General features: G+C 41.1%; 1 protein-coding gene across 1 annotated transcript; it reads right to left on the bottom strand.

The window, feature by feature from the left end:
* Positions 1–172: 172 nt before the first annotated feature.
* Positions 173–12,962, bottom strand: tmprss5 (transmembrane serine protease 5). The gene is made up of 13 exons (XM_054742560.2): positions 12,764–12,962; positions 9,738–9,876; positions 9,442–9,522; positions 8,401–8,514; positions 7,928–8,063; positions 7,665–7,778; positions 7,506–7,549; positions 5,303–5,465; positions 4,987–5,171; positions 4,647–4,745; positions 4,408–4,550; positions 726–878; positions 173–378 (listed from the first exon to the last, which is right to left on the bottom strand). The coding sequence occupies exons 1-13, from the start codon at positions 12,764–12,766 to the stop codon at positions 370–372; spliced, it is 1,383 nt and encodes a 460-aa protein (XP_054598535.1). The 5' UTR covers positions 12,767–12,962; the 3' UTR covers positions 173–369.
* Positions 12,963–20,518: the final 7,556 nt, after the last annotated feature.

Below are 20,518 nucleotides of genomic sequence, written 5' to 3' on the forward strand. Positions count from 1 at the left end.
TAGAGATACCAGCATCCCATTCAAAATTCTATGAATTGTTTTTATAATTTGTTTGCTAATACATTTAGGATACATTATGACAAATTTTGTCACTGCAAAAAACTTGGTAACGCTTTAAAAGATTGACTGATATATGTGGGGGTGGGGGTGGTTGAGTTGGTAGAAATCATGTTGCAGTCAGGCGAGCCAAGCCATTGTGTTAAAAAGAAGCATGATTTTATTATCAGTACATAAATAATATAACAGAAAACACATGTTGATACATTCTGTCTATTCATATGTGAACACCATATAACTGACATATGTATTTAATGTATGATTGTTCATAACGTCTCAAACACACTAAGGGCATCCTCTTGTTTGTTGTTTTCAGTAACTCTGCAAACAAAGAGAGTGATCATTAGCAATCAGTGTAAATTGTTTCATTGTGCAGCCTTTAGTGCTGCAGAGCAAAAACATAATGCAAATGACTGTAGTCAACAATCTCATGTGATCTAAACAGTTTTGATGTTGTAGTTCATTATTGCAAAGAGGGAAAAAAGGCCTTCTACTACTAGAAAAAGCAACTGAGAATGAAAGTTTTTGAAACAAATCTATAATTTTTAACTAATTAATTTGCTAACTATATTGCAGCTGTTTGATTAAACGGTATAGCACAATAGGGTTGGCATTACATTGTTTATCTTTGTGGTTTTTTGTTATTTTAACAGCAAAATAAACCAAACCTCAATTATATGATAGATCCAGTCCAAGAATTCAGCCACTTTGGTGTAAACCCCTGGATGGTTTGGTTCCGCACATCCTGTCCCCCAGCTGACGACTCCCACCAGCCTCCACACATTCTCATCCTGGCAAACCAGAGGACCGCCACTGTCCCCCTGGAGAGGTAGATGCACAAGCTCTTCTCTAAATCTCTAAGCACAAACAGTGGTGTCAAGTTCAAATACTTTGTTACCCTACTTAAGTAGAAATCGTGGGTATCCATACTCCACTGCAAATGCTATGTCCGCTGCTTAAATTTTCATACAATTTCCTCTGTCTTCTACTCCTTACAGTGTAAATTAGCCTTGTTGTTTATATTTCATTTCAGATTTTCATTGTTAAAGAAACCCTCAAAGATAAAAAGATATATTGTAAGATACGATCTAGATAATTTGCACCAATGCATTCGGACACAGTTGGTTTGTATCATCCACATATGGTTCAAACAGGATACAAAAGGGATCTTTGATGTTATTCTGTATGGGAGGGGTGGGAAACCGACTACTGTGTGGTTGTTTTTAATATTGTAAAGCGCTTTGAGCTGCATTTTTATAAAAAGAGCTTCATAAATAAATTTGATTTGATAAGACGAATGCCGCGGGTATGTATGCCCCTCCTGCAATGGCGCCTCCAAGGGGTGGCCAGGGGTGGCCATGGCCACACCTAGAAAATTGCTGGGCCCCCCAGCAAAAGCCAGTGTTAATAAATCATATTAATGTTCACTCAAACCATAAATTGATCTTATTTAATCAAGACATTATTGTAAAACAAAATTAAAATAATACAATTAATGAGTAAAAACTTAATCAAAATAAAAAATACATGTGTTTCTTCTGCTCATCATTTAAAAAAAGTTTTTATCTCCATAGTTTTTTTGTGTGTGTGAACACAGCAACAGGTGAATTAAATTTAAAAAAATACATTTTAAAATAAAATTAGAAATAACATTTTAAACAGCTGAAAGGTATTTTTCTGAAATGTTTGTGTTTGTAAAATTAAAATAGTTTTGGATACGTGCTGTTTTAATAAAAAACAATAAAGTAGCAATGCAATACATCGCCACAGGCTAAACTCTCCCAGAGTTACCACACGGACCAATTTGGTGTGCCACCCCAAAAATTTCTTTGGCCCTGTCTGGCCACCCCTATCAAAATTTTCTGGAGGCGCCCCTGCCCTCCTGCTATAATAGAGTTCATATGGATAAAGTTACTTCCTTCCTTTTCTTCATGAAGAGCGATTTGTCATGATTCTTTAGTTTTTATATGGTCTTCTAGCCCAGGCTCTGCTGTTTGTAAGAGGTGCAGCTTGTTGATATTCATTGATATGATGCTACATTTTCTTTTATTAAGTTTATTAATCATAATTACCACATTAAATTTGCACCCATAATTTTATATAACATTATAGTAATTTTAGCCTTTAGTACAAATGTTTTCTTGGAATTGGTTTACTCAAGTAAAAAGCTAGAACTGATACTGAATTCTCTATAGTCTTTTAAAACCATAGTATCTATACTTCTACCAGAGTATCCATCCATCCATTTTCTGAACCCGCTTTGTCCACGCAGGGTCACGGGGGGGCTGGTGCCTATTTCTAGTGGTCAACGGGCAATAAGGCGGGGTACACCCTGTACAGAGAGCCAGTCCATCGTAGGGCAACACAGAGACACACAGGAAAAAAAAAACAATCACACACACACACACACACTCACACCGTAAGGTTGGTTTATGCTTGACGCGTCCGCGAGGTCCGCATGGCTCTGCGCAGAAAAGTTGCGTAATTTTGCATCATTTTACCAACCACGCCCCTCTACCGCGCCTCCGCACGGCCCAAAATTTCCGCAACGTGCACCTAGTAAATTTTCTAACCACGCGGACGGTCGGACGCGGAAAAACATGGCAGACTGGCAAGAACTAGTACGGCAGAGGTTCGTAAATACAGTCATTTGTATGATTCAGATCTCAAAGATCACCGTGATCAACATGTTGTTAATAATTCTTGGAGAGCAATAGCTCGCACTGTCGGAAAAGACGAGGACACTGTTAAAATTGCTAAAATGCCATGTTGTAAACAGTAACTTCTACTTCTACTATGGTGTAGTGTTGGATGCATGCTGTAGAGCTCCATGCTGCCCCCTACAGTTTGGGAGAATATTGGCTCACCGCAGAGACGAGCCGCATGAACCATAAACGCTGCGAGTTGTGAAGCGCGTTCCATCCGCGAGCCGCATCACCAAGCGGAAAGTGAATGCGTTAAGCATTAGACATTAGACAGACCAATCAACCTAACAGTCATGTTTTTGGACTGTGGGAGGAAGCCGGAGTACCCGGAGAGAACCCACGCATGCACAGGGAGAACATGCAAAATCCATGCAGAAAGATCCCAGGCCGGGAAGTAGGGCTGCTCAATTAATCGAATTTTAATCACGATTACGATCTGAGTTTTGAACGATTTTAAAAAAACAAAACAAGCCGATTATTTGCTCCTCCCGCTTGCGCTGCCCTGAGTTGCAAATGAAGCGTTCCTCCACAGTTTTGCCAACTTAGCGACTTTGACGCTATTTCTAGCAGCTTTTCAGACCCCCTTCTTGACTTTTTAATCCTAAAAGTACCTAGCGATCACCTCAGAAACATCTCTGGTAACCCTTAGCTACTTTCTGGATAACTGTCGTCGACATTTCCTGCAGGTTAGCTAAACACTCCTCCTGTGCTCCGGACCGTTCTTCACAACATTAGGAAAGGGAATGATGCAGTGATGTGTCAGTCGCTAAAGAAACAGCTCTCGGAGCCGGCTCCCTGTTGGAGTAACCAGAGTGAGTGACACACACACCGCACCTGCGGACTCCTGAGCCACTAAAAACGGCTAAATGTGCGCGTGCAGCGTGCTAAACACACGTGCAGCTTGCCCGATTGCTGTGAGACCGGGGTGGGGGGGTGGGGGGTGCAGCTGTGGTTGGACAATTATTACATTAACTGATGGACTTGTAAATAAATAGTTTATAAATAAGGTAGAAATAAGTTCCTCACGCTGATAACTAATAACTAATCTCTCTGAGGACACGGTACTAGTGCACTCTCCTACAGCACCTTGACACGACTCAATAAATGTTATGCAACATTTTGTGAACATCAATTTATTTGCATTAATTTGTTATAAATGCCACTGTATAATTCTTGCTGTCAGTATTTGCAAGATATTGGTATTTGGGTCTGTACTGGTTAGACTTAAATGAGTTAAACCAAGGTCTATAGCCCTTGGGTCATAAACTATGAGCTATAAGAATATTGGTCTTTTTATCCTGGGAATCAGGAGTTCTTTTAGTGATCATCTTGTTTCTTATTTTTGTCCTGATTGTGCCCTGAGCAATTTTATGACTGAATAAAAACAAATAAAATCAACATAAATTGAAAAATCGTCCTAAATAATCGTGATCTCAATTTCAGTCACCATAATCGTAATTATTATTTTTGCCATAATCGAGCAGCCCTACCGGGAAGCGAACCCAGGACCTTCTTGCTTCAAGGGAACAGCTCTAACCACTGCGTCACTGCGCAGCCGATCTACCAGAGTAATGAATGTGAGTACTTCTACTCTGAACATGCATCACAGAAGAGGAGGAATCTTAGTTTTCTAAACACGTCTGACCTGACACGCGTCTACTTTCCCCTCTGTGTATCCCGCACAAAGCATTCGTGGTGTGATCTCTCCGTTGTACATGCAGGAGCTGTTGCACCTCTTTGTGCTTATTATAGGAACTGGCGCCTCTTTCAGAGTATCAGGTGAATGAACTGAGGGGGGGAAAAGATGCATGAAGGTAACTTTGTAAATATGAACGTCACGTTCCAACACCGTGTTGCAGTACTGAGAATGGAAACTCAGCTTACCACCATCAGGCTGTGTGTACCCCCATCCAGAAATCCAGCACTGCGTACCACCTGGGAGGTCATAATCAAACTGAGGCAAGCAGATGGGTCTAATTGTATCTAGTTAAAAAGAAAAAGAAGGTTTGCCTCTTTAACACAATAAATCTGACTGTTTACAACATTACTGGATTAAACGATGATTCTTTTCACCTAAACCGTTTTACTGTGGGGACTTTAATCCATGTGGTTTAAAAGATTTACACCAGCTTTGCCCTCTTGTGTTTGTCATGTAAGGACATTAGTGTTGTTTTGCTGCTACACCAGCCCACATGTTAATGGCTGAACCTTGTGCCAGGCAGACCTGAGAAATTGAGTGGCCTTCGCAGCTTCATCAAGGCTATATCGCTGTCATGGCTCCTATGGTTGTAATTCTTGTTATAGATGATCTTCTCCACTGCATAGCCTGCAAGTTGGGCTGTTTTAGCCGAGCTGCGGGTCACGATGCCAGCATAGACCATCCAGCTGGACACCTGAGGTAGCCTGTAGCTGACATTTCACAAGAGAAAGTGAAGTCAGACATTCATAAGGGGGAATGCTCAGCTTTTAATGACTGATTGCTGTCCTTTAAAGCAGCTGTGACCTTTGGCCTTTGATGGTGTTAACGTTAGCGCTCTTACTTGTGCACACAGTGGGCTGCTGTTACTATCCATTGACTGGTGATGATAGAGCCTCCACAGGTGTGACGGTTGCTGTAGTAGAGGCTGACCTGCCAGGGCCACCTGCCCAGCGCGGCCTCCATTCCTCCTATTATCCTGGGCAGCTTTGCTCGCACCCCGCACTCTATAAGGACCCATTTATCAGCAAGGACAGCAAATACATTCATTCTCTCTGCTTTTTAAAGGGGACATGTTATGCAACACTTTCCTTTTGCTTCCCTTTGTGCTGCCATGCGGGTCTCTATAAACACTCCAAACTTGGCAATAACCCATCCTTTTGTTTTCGGTCTGCTTGATTATAGAGGTTATGTGCCTAAAACAAACTGTTTCATAAATTCCACATTTATGATGTCACAAATGGGTAAATTATCATAGACCCACCCCTCAACTCTCCAGGCGGGAGGAGCAGTGGTTGTACTCTGAGCCCCTCCAGGATGTCTGAGCTTCTCAGCTTATAGAAGCTTGAGCTGGGATGGGTGGGCGTGGCCAGCTTCAGCTTTTTTATTTTAAAGGTACAACTTGTAAGAACAAACAGCCTGTGATCCGTGGTTACGTTGTCTATTTTTAAGTAAACATATTACTGTCTCGTTGCTTTTCCTTGGGTTTCATAGCTGTTGCCAGTTACAGAGCGGCACCAGAAGATTCTAGGTGACAAGCAAAGACGAGTCACAATAAGTTAAGTGGATAAATACACGTATTCCTGTTGCGGCAGTCTGGTTCCAGCACATTTCCTGATGAACACAGCTGATTTAATTTAGAAAACAATGAAGGCTGGTGAGAAATTTCAGCAGTTAAATTAAGGTGTTAAAAAGAGGAACGCACAGCGAGAAGTTTTGCTTTCGGTTTGACCACAGAGAATTGATAACAGAGACTTGGAGGGTCTGAGGCCCTGTCCACATGTAGCCGGGGATCTGCCAAAACGTAGATATTTTTCTACGTTTTGGCCTGTCATCCACACGAAAACGGAGTTTTTTCACACGAAAACGGATCTTTTTAAAAACTCCGGCCAAAGTGAAGCTCTGCGTTTTCTCTGCTTTGGGTGTCTGCGTGTGGACAGACAAAACCGGAGTTTTAAGGTCCGCAACGTCACTTTCCGCGACAAGAAAATGCTGACATCACGTGTGCGACCTGTGTTTACACTAGCCGACAGCATGGATGCCCTCAGAGCTGCGCTCGCTTTATCAGTTGTCCAAGCGCTTTTTGCTTGTTTGTTTTTGCAAGCGGAATTACTGCTCCTTGCGGAAGACCACAGACGAAGGATGAGTTTGAGAACGGGGGAAGTACTGCCGCCTACAGGTCTGGCATGTCCTTAACAACGTATTTATCTAGGTAAGTGTGGACAGAGTTTGTTTTTAAAACGAGGTGGTGTGGATGCAAGTTTTTGGAGGGGCAGATATTCGTTTTTAAAAGAACCCGGCTACGTGTGGACTAGGCCTAAGAGCAAGCAAATCTGTCAAGTGTGCCTTTAAAGGAAATCAATTCACTGGAATGTGAAGTTGTTGGTAATTTAAAAAGTAGCTTGAAATATTTTAGAGCTGACCATTTGCTTCTAATTCACCGTTGGTTTTGTTAACTCGCCGTTGGCCTCTAGCCTGCTAGAGTAAATCCAAAGATATCTTAGCTTCTTAGGAGTACAAAAAATAACTCCTGGGTTGCTCCTGTTTACTGGCTTCAGTCCTTCAATCGACTCTGGAGCTTTTTGCCTGTCGGTGTTGGATTACAGATGTCTGCGCTGCTGCATAGCCTGCTGCAGATTCAGCAACCTCACAAGAGTGTAAACAGTAACTACGTCCCACTTTTTTATTCTTTGAAGGTAGAAAATCTGACAGCCCCCAGCTGGTGGAGAATGAAATCTGTTTTTATGTAACATTTCTTCCATCACGATTAAGACATTAGAATATTTTGATTATTTCACTCTAGAATTCTTAGAAATTGCACCTTTAAAGTGACAGAGCCCTGAAACGCCTCATTCTGGAAGGTACTGAAACTGTCAAAATTAAAGCTATGGCTATGTGAGAGGGATTTATTGTAAAGAACTTTAATAAAATGTTTTGTATTAACAGAACTAATAAAACTGAAGTCATATGTCCCTTTTAAAAAGAACAACTAAAGGGTTTGGTACCAGGTGCAAAGTTAATCTGAAAGTTGACTTTAATTTGCTCACCAAAGCACTGCAAAGCGATAACCTTCCCCGTGATACAGCTCTCCCTAAACGAAAATAAATCGGGTAACTAATGATGCATAATTAATTTGTTTGTAGCTGAAATTGTCCTTGCACAATTTACATAATTATGAGCATGAATCCTCAGACAAGTTGTCCTACCTGAACTGCCACATATTCTCCAGACTGCTCTTTTGCTCCGAGGTAATTTGTATAAAGCCATCGTTGTAGTTTGGTCCAATATCTGTTAGATTCACTCCTTTATGCTTTGTCAGTCTGGTGCAAAGGAGCCAAAGCATATAGTGGAAAGAGTGTTAATAAATCACACTCATAAGATGTGACACAGGACATCACATATAACCAAAGCTTTTGCAAAACAGGCTAAAATTCAATCAGTGAGTCTGTGTGCACGATGGCGATCACACCTCAGATAACCCAGGTGTCTGCAGACCAGTGTTCCCAGTGAAGAGTTCCACCTTTCAGAGCACACCGGCAGCCAGGTGTGTGGCTTCTGCAGCTGGATCTCCAGGACTGAGTTTTCTGGGCTGATTCTGTAAAACACTGAACCTGATTGATTGAAAATCCCTCCAGAGACCAGCTCTCAGTCAATAATAACGAACAAGAGCGTGGGCAATGATTGGTAAACGCACAAGTAGCCCTGCTAATAAAGTTGATCCAAACGGGTGATGAAGTGTGATGTTTTCATGTTAGTCGATGGGAATCTCTCATTGGCGAGCTGAAGGACAACAAGACGCAGCAGCTGCATATTTATCTTGCTGCCATTCAACTAAAAAACACTGCAGAGGTGAACTGTGATCCTGGATGATGAGTCACTTCATAATGAATCCGGTCCTGATTTTATTTATGAAGCAGAAAGAAAAGTGAAACAAAAACAGACCTTTCCTCAGGTCCGAGATGGAGACATCCTCGGACACGTTGCAGAAGGACGGCTCCTTCGTGTCGCCGAGCCCTACTGGAGTTTGGGAAGAAGACGGCCTCAGCAGAAGTTTGACTGAATGCACATAAGAGTGGATTAATGAGTCCTTTAATCTTCCATTCAGACAGGCAATAAAATCATTCTCCTAATTCTACAAGATAATCTGAATAAGTACTTTTGAGAGGAGGATGTAATTTAATAATTTCATATCTGAAGGGCTGCCAAAAAGACTATAAAGCTCATTTAAACAACATGAGGTATTAGTTTTGAAATGGTTTTCACCCGCTCTAGAATAATTTCTCTTAATCTTAATTAGCTTCATTAAAGCCAGAGGACTTGTGAGATAGAATAAAATCTTGGTTTCAAAAACCAGACGATGGAAGTTGAATTTAAATCTGACCAGTCCTGGTTCGTTGCAGTGTTGGTTTCACTTGTGTGGGTCGCCAGATCCAGGCTTCACATCGGTAATTTAGTGTAATAATAAATGAGATTAGTGAATCATTTAAAGAATTAAACCGTTCTTTATAGTGGTGCCAGATGGATTATTAGCCACACAACTGTGTCAGCCCTCATTAGGTCTTTGCAAATATAAATTTGCAAACAAGTGCAGCATAGAGATTATGGTGATGAATAATATATTTCTTAGTTTGTCCACCAGGGAGCACTGACAAGTCTATCATTTGATGTTAAACGTGCCTCAGGAACCCTTTAAAATCTTTAATATTGTTAAATAGAGTTCAAGAGCCACAGGGTGAACCACCAGCTACCTCTGTAATCCCCATCATACTAAATCTCAATGTCTTTAATGAAACAACAGTTTTTACACAATCTGAAGAAATTATCATGAAATTATAAGAGGAGCTGTTAGGATGTAATCCTTAATCCTACACTATAAAGCTGCAGCTGCTTTAATGGTTCTAACTGGGCCTTTTTAAGGTTATTTTCAACTTCTAACTGCAGCTAAGCTCATTTAGTCATTCCTTCTCACGAACACAGACTCACCTAGAAACCAGACACCTGCGACCAATCCTCCCAGGAGTCCGACGGCGCACACAGCTGCCAACAGTCGCACCAATCTGTGAGCTGAAGCAACAGTTAATACTTGAACCCTGATGTGAGCTGAAAGGAATAATGAAATGTCAGTTAAGTAAATCGCGTGGTGAACACGCAGCACTGAGAGGTATGAAAACAAGAAGCTTTGTTCTGTACTTGTATACCACAGAGGAATTAAAAAGCACGTCATCGTGGAGTCATTTTTATGAAGAAGTTCCTCTGTTGGTTTAGAGGCTGCAGCTCACCGTGACTCGTGGAACGGCTGCCCTTCCACCAGCCCTGGACTTCTTCAGTTCCTGCAGCTCCTGCCGACGCCTCTGAGTGCAAAGGATGACCGATGGCCACTGGGTTTTCAATCACAGATACAGCGTCTCCATCAAGACTCTAAAAGAAGTACAATGGGCATGTCAAGTCACATTTACAGCTCAACTTTTTGGTGACCGTACTGAGCAGAGGTCGACCAATATTGTTTTTTTCTATTGCTGATGTAAAGAATGGGTCGTATACATCTTATTTATGGACCATAAAATGTGAGATTCCATAGAAATATGAAATATCAATCTGATGGATCTTTGAATATTTTAACCAGAAGATTGGAACTTTTTATTGTAGGGATTAAGCGACACTTCGTATTAACTCCAAGGAAAGAGAGAGAGTCGGGTTTAAAATGGTTATAAAATTTATTTCTACACAATTTAAACAAGACTAACTCTAACACTCTGTGTACTGATGGACTAAGGTGGAGTGAGACATGATATGATGGTGGTGTGTGTGGAATGTTATTCAGAACCAGCGGATCCGGAGAAGTAGGTAGTTCTGAGTGGGAGTGAATGTTTCGCTCTAAACTTTAGTAGGAGCTTTATAACACACATGGAACGCCATCTGTCGGTCTCCGTACCCCAGGGGAAGCCTCCGTTAGATCCAGAATGTTGAGGTTCTCGTGGACCCTCCTTGGTACCGAAGCCGGTAGAAAAGCAGCGGTGCCGACCAAACTAGTCTTGGAAGGCTTCCAGGTCACGACAGGTTATCACTGACGTCTCTGAGACCCTGAAGGGGTCGTGAGGTTCAGCTTTTATTCTGAAGGAACCGTTGCGGTCAGCTGTAACTTGCAAAAGATTTTATCCAGCTTGTCGAGGTTCTTTTGGCTGAAGAGGAATCCGGATGGCCTGTCCGAGACTCCTCTAGAACGCTTTGAACTAAAGAAAAGGTGGCGTGGGATAGTTTTTATAATTGTCATATTTTGGTTTACTGGCGAATCAGAATTTGACATGCAAAAAGAGGGCTTATAAAACACCACGCCTAGCCCCAGAAACGAAGGCTCTGATTGGGTGAGACAAAAGGAAATGTGCCGTGTGACTTTTAGCATTACGTGTCATTAGTGTCTAGTGCAAATGTCCAAGATTATAATAACTTGTAAAATACTACTGATCACAGACTATAATATCAATTAATAACATTGTCATTTCACAGATTGATTGAACATTGGGCTCACATTATTATTGGTAATTAACAAAGTTGTTGATTATGTATTTATCAAAATAGTTCTGGTCTTTGCTGACAGAGAAGAAGCAGTTCAGTTGAGCAGAGTGCATGAAAGACCTTGGCCACTATCTCATGTAGATTAGCCTGTCAGAGACATTATGTCTCTGCTCGAGCAGATGCAGCAGACCTTTAGGTCAAAAACAGGACATTCATGATGCTACACTGATACCAATGCCTATATGTAGGAGACATGGTCAGCTGACGGCAGATTTGTACCATAGATTTCCATGGCCAATATCTAGACATTTTCCACCGTATTTTCATGCTAAAATGTCACTGATAACATTGGTTGATGCACAAAATTTCTGAAGCTGTACAGCTTACCACATGACCAAATTTAAAGTGGTTTTCTCCACTTTAATGCTCCTTATTCATCCTGGACGAAGGATGTGAATCTTGCTAAACATGCAGCCATTTTTCTCCTCCTCCTCTGCTTTGATTATGTAAATTTGTTGACGGGCCATTGGAGTTCACTTGGTATTTTCACGCAAAACCTAAAGTAACTTTTGCTGTCTGACGAAAATCAGTGCTTTCTTGGTATCAAAATGTGTCTTTGAAATTCACAGACATCATGTGTTAAATCCATGGCACATCAAAAGGAGCGGCACATAGACACCCATTAATTTTTTCTTAGCAGTAGGGGAGCCATGGACCCAAAGTAGATGGACATGATTTGGTCTCCCTCTTGATGTTTTTCAACCACAAAACCGCAGCGTTTCCTGGAGCCACGAAATGACTAAAGGATTTCAAGACCACGCGTGATTCTGGCAGTTTGCGTACTTGAACGTTTTCCTGTTCTTTTTATATTGGCCACAGATTTTTCACAGATAATGATGTATAATTTTCCAAAAGCAACTGGAAATCAACGTGTTACTTTTATTATGGAAATCTCAGGACGTTTTACACTGTTTTTGTGTTTGATTTTCTGTCTGGCTCGATCTGCACTGCTGAGCTTGACACGTTCTTGAAGTGTAGCGCGTAAAAAAACAATGGGATGTCTCTAAATCGTAATGTTTTGTGGCCGGAGGAAACGTTCCCATTAACTATAAAGGTGACTATGCTTCACAGACGTTGTGTGATGCTTACGTGTCCAGTTGAAATGTCCAATAAGACAAAAAAGTACAAAGATCTCAAAAATGTTTTTATTGTTTACTATTACTCAGAAATGCGTGTTCAGTAAGCTAATTCCCAAGTTCTGTTTTTTTTAAGTTATAGTAACTTCCATTAAAATGCATTTTACTTTGTACGCACAAGTGCTCCAACACATAACTGTCTCTTACGTTTAAGTGTATATTGAAAGTATTTAATTATAACAAAATTCGGTAACACTCTACAATAAGGGTCCCTTTATTAACGCTACTGTTATTGGTAACTATTAAGTGACCCTAAGGTTAGGATAAAGAGCCAGGGGGTGTGTCTGCTTAGTAATACATTACATAATATGGTTAAGAAGTCGTTAATACTACATTTAATAGTTTATTAATGCGTAATGCACTAAGTCACGTTAATAAAGGGACCCTTATTGTAAAGTTTTACCTAAAATTGCATAGTTGATTCCTCCATAAATAAAAACTACAGCAGCTTCTTAGATGGATTTATATGTTTTACGTCCTGCAGAGGTAAATGTCAGCAGTCCAACAGCAGATAAAAGATTCAGCTCTAGAAAATGAACAGTGTTAGGGCAATGCTAGGCAGAGCAGCCTGTACTGAGAGTTCCTCCGTTTCTTACCATGTTTTCCTGAAGTGCAGGGCTGAGGAAAAGGCAGCAGTGTCCTTTTTCATCTGTAGGCCCGCGGCAGATAGATGCAGGTCTGTCCCGCTCGCAGTCGACTCACCGTTTACCGTTTTAACAGAATACAACTCTGGATTTTCCCTTCACAAAGGGACCATGAGGTCAGCAGCGGTGCAGAGAATGAGGCTGTTGTTTGTCCGTGGGGTCATGGGGCCGGTGGAAGCAAGCTGAACCAGGTTTTTAGGGGGGGGGGGGGGGGGGGGGGGGGGGCTTCTCCAGAGATACCTCCAAGCCTATTATGGATAGGACACTTGGGAGTTGCTAGGTGACACTTTACCTGAGCCAAAAGATTCTCCATTTTCTCCTAAGATGCGTTATTACCTGACAGTTTGTCCACTCAGAGAAAAAGTCATTATTGCAGATTGTTGAAAAGTCTCATATCGTGCCAATCCTCAGCATTTGAAATCCAAAGCTATCATCTCTCACCACTCGGCAGCGAAATGAAGTTGGGGCTGTCCGCCTGCTGACAGATGACTTTCTTTCTCTCTAGCAGCTCACAGTTACATTTCTCCTTTAGTTCTGCTGGAACAGTTTTCCCCATTTGTGTAATCTTTTTGTTTTAATTACTTGAGAAAATGCAACTTGAGTGAACGTCCATTACCTCTGTAAGTGGATGAGTGCTGAATCAGAGAGGTGATCCAAACCCACAGTCACTTTATTCCATTGAAGACGTGCAGGAAAAAAAAAACGTAGCAAGACGAGTTATTTATGCACGTCTCATATTTGTGAGGTGGGATTAGCCTGCATCCAGGTGAAAGGAGGAACTGCCAGGAAGAGAATTCCCCCTCATCTGAAGGTTGAGGCTGAATCCAAAAGATGACCCAGATCTGTTTGGTTCATCTAACATCACCGGATTGTTGGACATAAGAGTGATGGGCAGTGTGGCAGAAATAGATATGAAATATCAGAGGCTTATGAGGTTAATAATATTTGATATTAGTGCAGCACTAAATTGTTCCCCTGCAGAGGTAAATAGATAAATGACATTGGAGCAATTCCCTGGTGGAGCATTTGATGTCTCCCTCCTCTGATGATTACATTTTTTTTATCCTGCGGCATAAATGTAAAAAAAATCTGTATCCATCTTACTAATTTTTGTGTGACAAAAGCATTTTTTTCTTTTGGAAGGCATACACATACGTATGTATATCATGGGTTTTTCTTCTTGCATGCAGTCTTATCACTGAAAACGTATATAGCCTGAGACACTACAGGACGACTCTAGTTGTTGGTTTATAGCTTCAAGGTGGGATTTCAAACGCTCCAGTCTTCATCCAACTGTTATTCGTCACAAGTCGTCTTTTTACTTTTTATTTTTTTCCAATAATTTTGTGTCTTTATTTTCTTGCGGTTTAAGAACTCTTTGTTGCTCAGCTATCCAATCCAAACTTATTAGGTCTTAAACGCTTAAAGCAGCAATCTGGTGTTTTCCTCCTTTCAGGAATTGTGTATGATGCTTTAGAAATAAAAATATAGTCTTGGCCTCTACTGTGATATGATGTAGGCAATAGGCACACTAAGGAATTTGGTCATTAATAGATGTCAAAGATCGTTCCTGCCTAAAGAACTATATTGTGGTTTACAGTGAGCTGTTTTTGCTGCTGCATCCTGATTTTATTATTAATCCGTTAACAAACGTGTGGTTGAAATGGTTATTTTGCAAAGTGGTGAATATTGGTAGATCAGATTTGAGCATCTCTATTCAACGTAAACCAAAAATGGGGTGTTGCTAAAATGCTAATGTTAGCTTAGAGGTTTGAGTTTAGGGTGCAGCTTAAAACCTGTGGAAACATGAACAGCCACTGTGTTTTTCACTAATAGAGGAAATATTTATAAATCTAACAGGCCAAATGTTTGCTGTCTTTCATAAGAGGATTATGAGCTTGTCTGGCCACTGTCTCCCTGCTTAGAGAGCCTGGACTGGATCCGCTCCTTCTTGTCTCTGTCCAGCGCTCAATTCTTGAACATCAGATGCATTTTTCTGGTTACCGTCCAGTAAAATCCAACAGTTAGACAACCAAGGAGAAAAGATCTGTCTTTTTTAGGATTTGGACTTTGTTGCCTCTAAAGCGTTCCTTTATTGCCAAAGTTCATCACAGCAAGGCAACCAAACTACTCGTGTTTTACTGTCGACCGCTGAGTCGGATGGATTTCAAGCTGTAATTCTAAGTTCTTTGAGAAAATTGTATAAAATCCTGCTGAAAAAAAATATTTTTTCCTGAAAATACTCAGTTTAGATGTTACTGTGCAGCGCCTGACTCTGGTCTTAGTGGCACAAATCCAGAATATGTCAGCGGCTTCACATTAGTGGGCTTTACAACTGATCCAGGGTCTGCCACTTCTTAAAGGTTTATTACTGCAGGGTTTGATCTTCCTCTCCTGTGATTTAGCGATCTGTCTTTTTTCCACTTCTGGTTTTCTAATGAAATTACAAACGGAATAAAAAGCTACCTATTAAAGGCCTATTCAATTATTTTAATTTCCTGGGTGCTGTGTGGCTGCTCAGAGGACGGCGCTCCCACTGATTACTGGGCTCAAGGTGTGATGAGGCAGTTTTTTTGTACAAATTTGCATTTTGTGACCTTTTCAAACAATGACTGAACAATTCACAGCCATAACAAGATCATTTAGGACTGAGACTTTGGTTTGTCTTGGAAACTCGAACATTGATTTTAGTATTTCTCTCTTTAAAATGCTAAAATAACACAAATCACTCATTGTTTTCTTATTTAACTTTAATTGAAAATGTGACAAATTATTCTGACTTGTGTGTCTTGATTCAGCTTGATGATCAGTTCATGGAAACAATGTCAGATTTATCAATTAAGCCGATTAAATTATCCACTTCTTTAAAAATGTATTCTAAAGAATTTCAGTAGCTGAAACAAAGACTATTTGTTTCTCAACACAGTATCTGTAAAATGTCGTGGTCTGCTAGTTAGTCTTAACATATAAAGCTTTTTCGTAAACTCGCACCCCTCCCGTCAGCTATCATCCCTAGATCATGTCCCCCTGATACCCGGACCTAGCTTGGCAAGCCAGACTAAATAAATGTATTCTTTAGTCTGGCCACGCTCCATTGACGGCTCTCGGTTGTGGGGCGGGTTCTACCGTTGTCTTTCAAATGATCTCCGCATGCTACTGGACAATGAATGTGACATACTCTTGTTTCACTCTGTTGCATCATCCCACCCACCAGGCATATAGAGTGCCCTGATTTGCTCACAAAGCGGATAAAGCTCTGTGATTTGTTCACTAAGCAGATAGAGCACTATGATTGGCCCACCATTATGGACCAATCACAGCTCTTTATGTGTTTGAAACCCCTCTAGAGAGTTGTGATTGGCTAGCCAGAGTCCTGGTAGGAGATGCAGAGGTTCCAATGGAGCGTTCCTAGACCAAACTTTGCAAAGCAAGAATTTGGTCTAGTTCACTAGGCTAACCCGGACCTGCATTGCCAGAGGAAACAAGAGAGCGCTAAACACCAGTCAATGTTTGTTTAGGTTCAATCGTCTTTCCTTGTTTGTGGTTTTAAATTATGTTTTTCTTTTTGGGACTCTGGTAGTTTGTCCTAAAGTGGCAGTTGGCTGTTTCTCCTTTTCTGGTGTTATTGAGGAGATTTTTAGATAAACGTGACAGAACCACTTTATTTATAACATTGCTATTCCATGATGTTAAGAGACATGAAAAAATGTTTTAAGCCAGCTTGTGTTGCAGATTAGCTGTTGCAGTTGTGTATTTTAGAGATTAGGCTTTGTATCGGTTGTGTTTTTATAACACCTTCTAGGGTTCTGTAACCCCCCAAAGTGCTTTACAACACAACCAGTCATTCCAGTTACACACACACACACACACACACACATACTGGTAGTGATGATGAGCTACAATATGGCCACAGCTGCCCTATTGGGTCAGCCCTGGAAACAAGGCTGTCAAGCCCAGGCGCCCCTGGTCCTTCTGTCTACCACCAGCAGACAAAGAGGGTGAAGTGTCTTGCTCAAGGACACAACAACTTTGACATACCTTGCGGGCTCGAACCTGCTACCCCTGGGCCACAGGGTGGGTACTTGACTCATTTGCGACACTCATCCAGTAGAAAGAAATCAGTCAGATTTGATAAGAGATTGACAGAAAGTGCATGCTTGGATTGGTGACACACTGATCTGGAAATGTGGGCCAATACCCAATATAATGATTATAATAATATGATCACATGACCGGACATTTACAGCACGACCAACCCCCTTCCCTCCCACCAGATACAACTAGATTGAAATAAATCTTGGTTGATGATATCGGCTCAGCTTTTCTTATTGAACCAATACCGATTTGGAAGCGGATATGTTGTGCATTCCTGATTTTTACAGACTTTGACAGAATTTGTTTGAAAAAATGAGTTCGGACAGGATTTTAAATTTGGGGCACAACTATTCTACCGAGATCGGTTACCAATGCCACCCTTTAGCTGAATGGTTCTTAACCTTTTTTGAGTCGTGACCTCCAGAGATGATTACATCTCTCAGAGCAGGAAGCACTGCCCTGGTGCTCTCAGTTACTGACTTTCAGGTGACCTGTGCCCAGACTGGTCCTTATTATTTTTTGGCTGTAGCCTCTGCTGAAAATATCCTTCTAATCTATTTTAGCCAGCGTGTGCGTTTTCCCACTTGGACAGGTTGGTCAAACCTCATTTTAGTCGGCTCCTATACCAAATTAAGCTGACAAGGGGAAATAATCAGAGAAATCAGTTAAGCTTCAGACAGAAAAATAAACAAAAACAAACTGCTGTCATTTATATTAATGTGTTCAGAAATGACTGCACTGACCTTTACACTGTGTTGTGACTGAGGTGGCTGGCGGTGCGAGTTATTGGTGTCATCATAACACACACTGTAAACTGTCCAGGTAAATGATGCAACACAGCATGCGATTAGATGTCAGCTGTGGTGATGTGCTGCCATTTAGTGGTGCAGATGAGCAACTGCATCCAATTTAAAGCTCAGATCAGTCCAAAATGGGACACATTTTAGTGTAAATATATACAGATGTGTTAATCTAGAAATCAGGAATATTTTCAGTATATTTGGGTTATTTTTCTCTTCTGCTGGATGTAAAAGTGGAGTAGCACACATGCTGGATAGTTTGCAGCTTTATTAGATAAACCCTTTGACAACTACTCTAATTTGAATGTGTTGTTGTACAACTTACTGTAATTACTGAGCTGTGCGTTTGTGACGGGCCTCAGCGTGAGCGCCTCTCTAAATGGTATGTGGCTGCGTCTGCATTGAGAGTGGCAGGATGAGTAAACGGCTGTCATGTACGTGCTTGTGTCTTGTCTCGTAGAGGCTAATGATGGTGAGTACGGGTAAGAGCAGTGACGCTCCCCCACCAGATGGTGAGTAATGTGGTTTGCTTTAGCTGCCCACCACGCTCACTTTAATTAAACAGAGGAGATTACATTAAAACTGACTCCCACACAGTCTGCTCCTCCACCGAGCGTGGCCTTGGACCGAGAGTGGGGTTGGTGTTGGAGGCAAGTCTCTCTGGTCACACAGTCGGACCTGGCTTCAGGGCATTTGTTCACAATCAAGAGTCGGACACGTTTGATTATTAGATATGCTAAACACAATATTACCACAAATTAGCAAAGAAATCATCTTCATTTTTATTTTATTAATAGCTGCTGAGTTTACTGTCTGGGTTTTTTATGGAGAAAGTAGTAACTGACTTGTGAAAGTTAGGAAGTCATTTGGTGTTTTACAGCACTTCAGGGGCGGCTTTAGGCCTGAAGAAGATCCGGGGCTTAACACACACGCACGTGCGCGCACACACACGTGACACGCACTAGTCAACATCATATACAGTATGTCTTGTACCACATAATTTTTAATCTGAAGCTACATATTAAGCATATTCAGGGCAGAGTATTGTTCCTGTTAGTGTTTAGTGTGAGATGACAGTAAATATTCCCTTTCTTTCTCCAACAACTTTACCTGTTAGTAAGCTAACTTTAGGCAAACCAGCAGCACAACAAATACTTTCAAATAAGACTCACAAACCTGAGTCAACACCAGTCTCATCAAAGCTGGGGTTCTGTTGTTGTACTTTTTGTCTAAAAAACGTCCTTATGTCCATCTTCACTCATGCGTTTCAGGCAGAGAGTGTAGAAGAAGCCGGCTGCTGAAGGGCTTCTTCTTCAGTGGTGGAGGTTCAGGCAGGCTGTATACAAACTACTGCCAGCTGCTCCCTCTCTGTTGGACTTTGGTACTGCATGTTACTTCCGCGATTTAGATCCGGGGCTTTTCATGAAAGATCCGGGGCTTCAGCCCAAGTAGCCGGGCCTAACGCCGCCCCTGCAGCACTTCCATTTCTTTTTAAATCTCTGGCTTTCAAAGACAAACACCTTCATACGTGAGATTATTTCTAACCATTTAGCTGTTTCAGAAACGCATTCTGAGTTTGTAAATCTTGTTCACACTTAGTTTTTCTTTAATTGATAAACTATAAAAAATTTTTTACTGGTCTTTTTTTGTAACTTCATGCTGCATCCTGCAAGATGCTTCAGAAAACATCAGGCTTTGTAAAAGATTAATCTTGTTAAGATCTCTGAAAATGTCCGTTCACTGAGAAACATTTTAATGTTTGTTTTTGAAATACGATCGCACTCGCAGGCTGAACTTGAAAATGTTCTTCAACCCCATCGCCCGCATTAAGAAACGGGTAAGTGATCAGGTCAGAAAAATCCGCATCACAGGGAAAAGTTGGCATTCATAGCCCCGCCCACCTTGGCTTTGGACCACAGGAAGGAGAGGCGAATGTTTAGCAACTCCGTACCATGGAGCAACGCATTCAGGTTAGTGTTAGAGAACTCATCAATGTTGCATTTTTTACCAAAATAAAGAATGAATGAAGGCAGTGGAAGAGTTGCGTTGCCCTTAGCCACTGATAACGAGATATAGTGAATATTAATGAGTTGATTTCCAACCCTCCACTCCTCTGACAAACTCCTACTTCCTGGAAAAGGAGCGCCAGAGTTTCTTTTCCACAGAAAATGACTCAAGGCTTTCATTCATACTAAAGACCCAAGCAGATTTATTGGAAAGACAAGTGAAAGAGAACTTTAACGGGATATTGCACCCAAAAATGAAATTTCCCAGAGTTGGACAACTGGGAAAAAATTATTTGTAACCAACCCATTCATTCTCATGACTCGGCTGTACTACTTTAGCTTTAGCTTAGCATAACACACTGTTAGTGGATGGATTCAACTAGCATTATGTTACTTATTTTCACTTGCAGTCTGTATGATTATTTATGTCACCAAGCACAATTGGAATAACTACGGAGTGATTTTTAGGACATTTAGCTTACAAAGCTAGTTGGATCCATTCACCAACTGTGTTTTATGCTAAGCTAAAGCTAAAGGAGTACAGCTGGATCAGGATAATGAATGGGTTGGTTAAAATAGATGTTAACCACTTAACTAACTCTGGGAAATATGACAACAGACAAATTTCACTTTGAGTGGAATATCCCTCTAAGTTACATTCACAAGACGTGGGTGTTTGCAGTTAATCCACTTTAAAACTGGCTGTTTGTCAAAAAGGATGTTAGTACAGTCTTGTGTATTTGACAAGTACGTTCTTAGCAAGTACAGCAGAAAGTATGTTCTACCGAGTATGGGAGGACGACGAC

Source organism: Nothobranchius furzeri, chromosome 13, assembly GCF_043380555.1.
Source record: "Nothobranchius furzeri strain GRZ-AD chromosome 13, NfurGRZ-RIMD1, whole genome shotgun sequence".
NCBI classification, from domain to species: Eukaryota; Metazoa; Chordata; class Actinopteri; order Cyprinodontiformes; family Nothobranchiidae; genus Nothobranchius; species Nothobranchius furzeri.

Excerpts from the sequence above, each read along its gene's own strand:
- tmprss5 (XM_054742560.2), bottom strand. Across the intron at positions 7,550-7,664 it reads GAGAATATGTGGCAGTTCAG|GGAGAGCTGTATCACGGGGA; the intron begins GTAGGACAACTT and ends ATTTTCGTTTAG. Across the intron at positions 5,172-5,302 it reads GCAGCCCACTGTGTGCACAA|CTACAGGCTACCTCAGGTGT; the intron begins GTAAGAGCGCTA and ends GTGAAATGTCAG.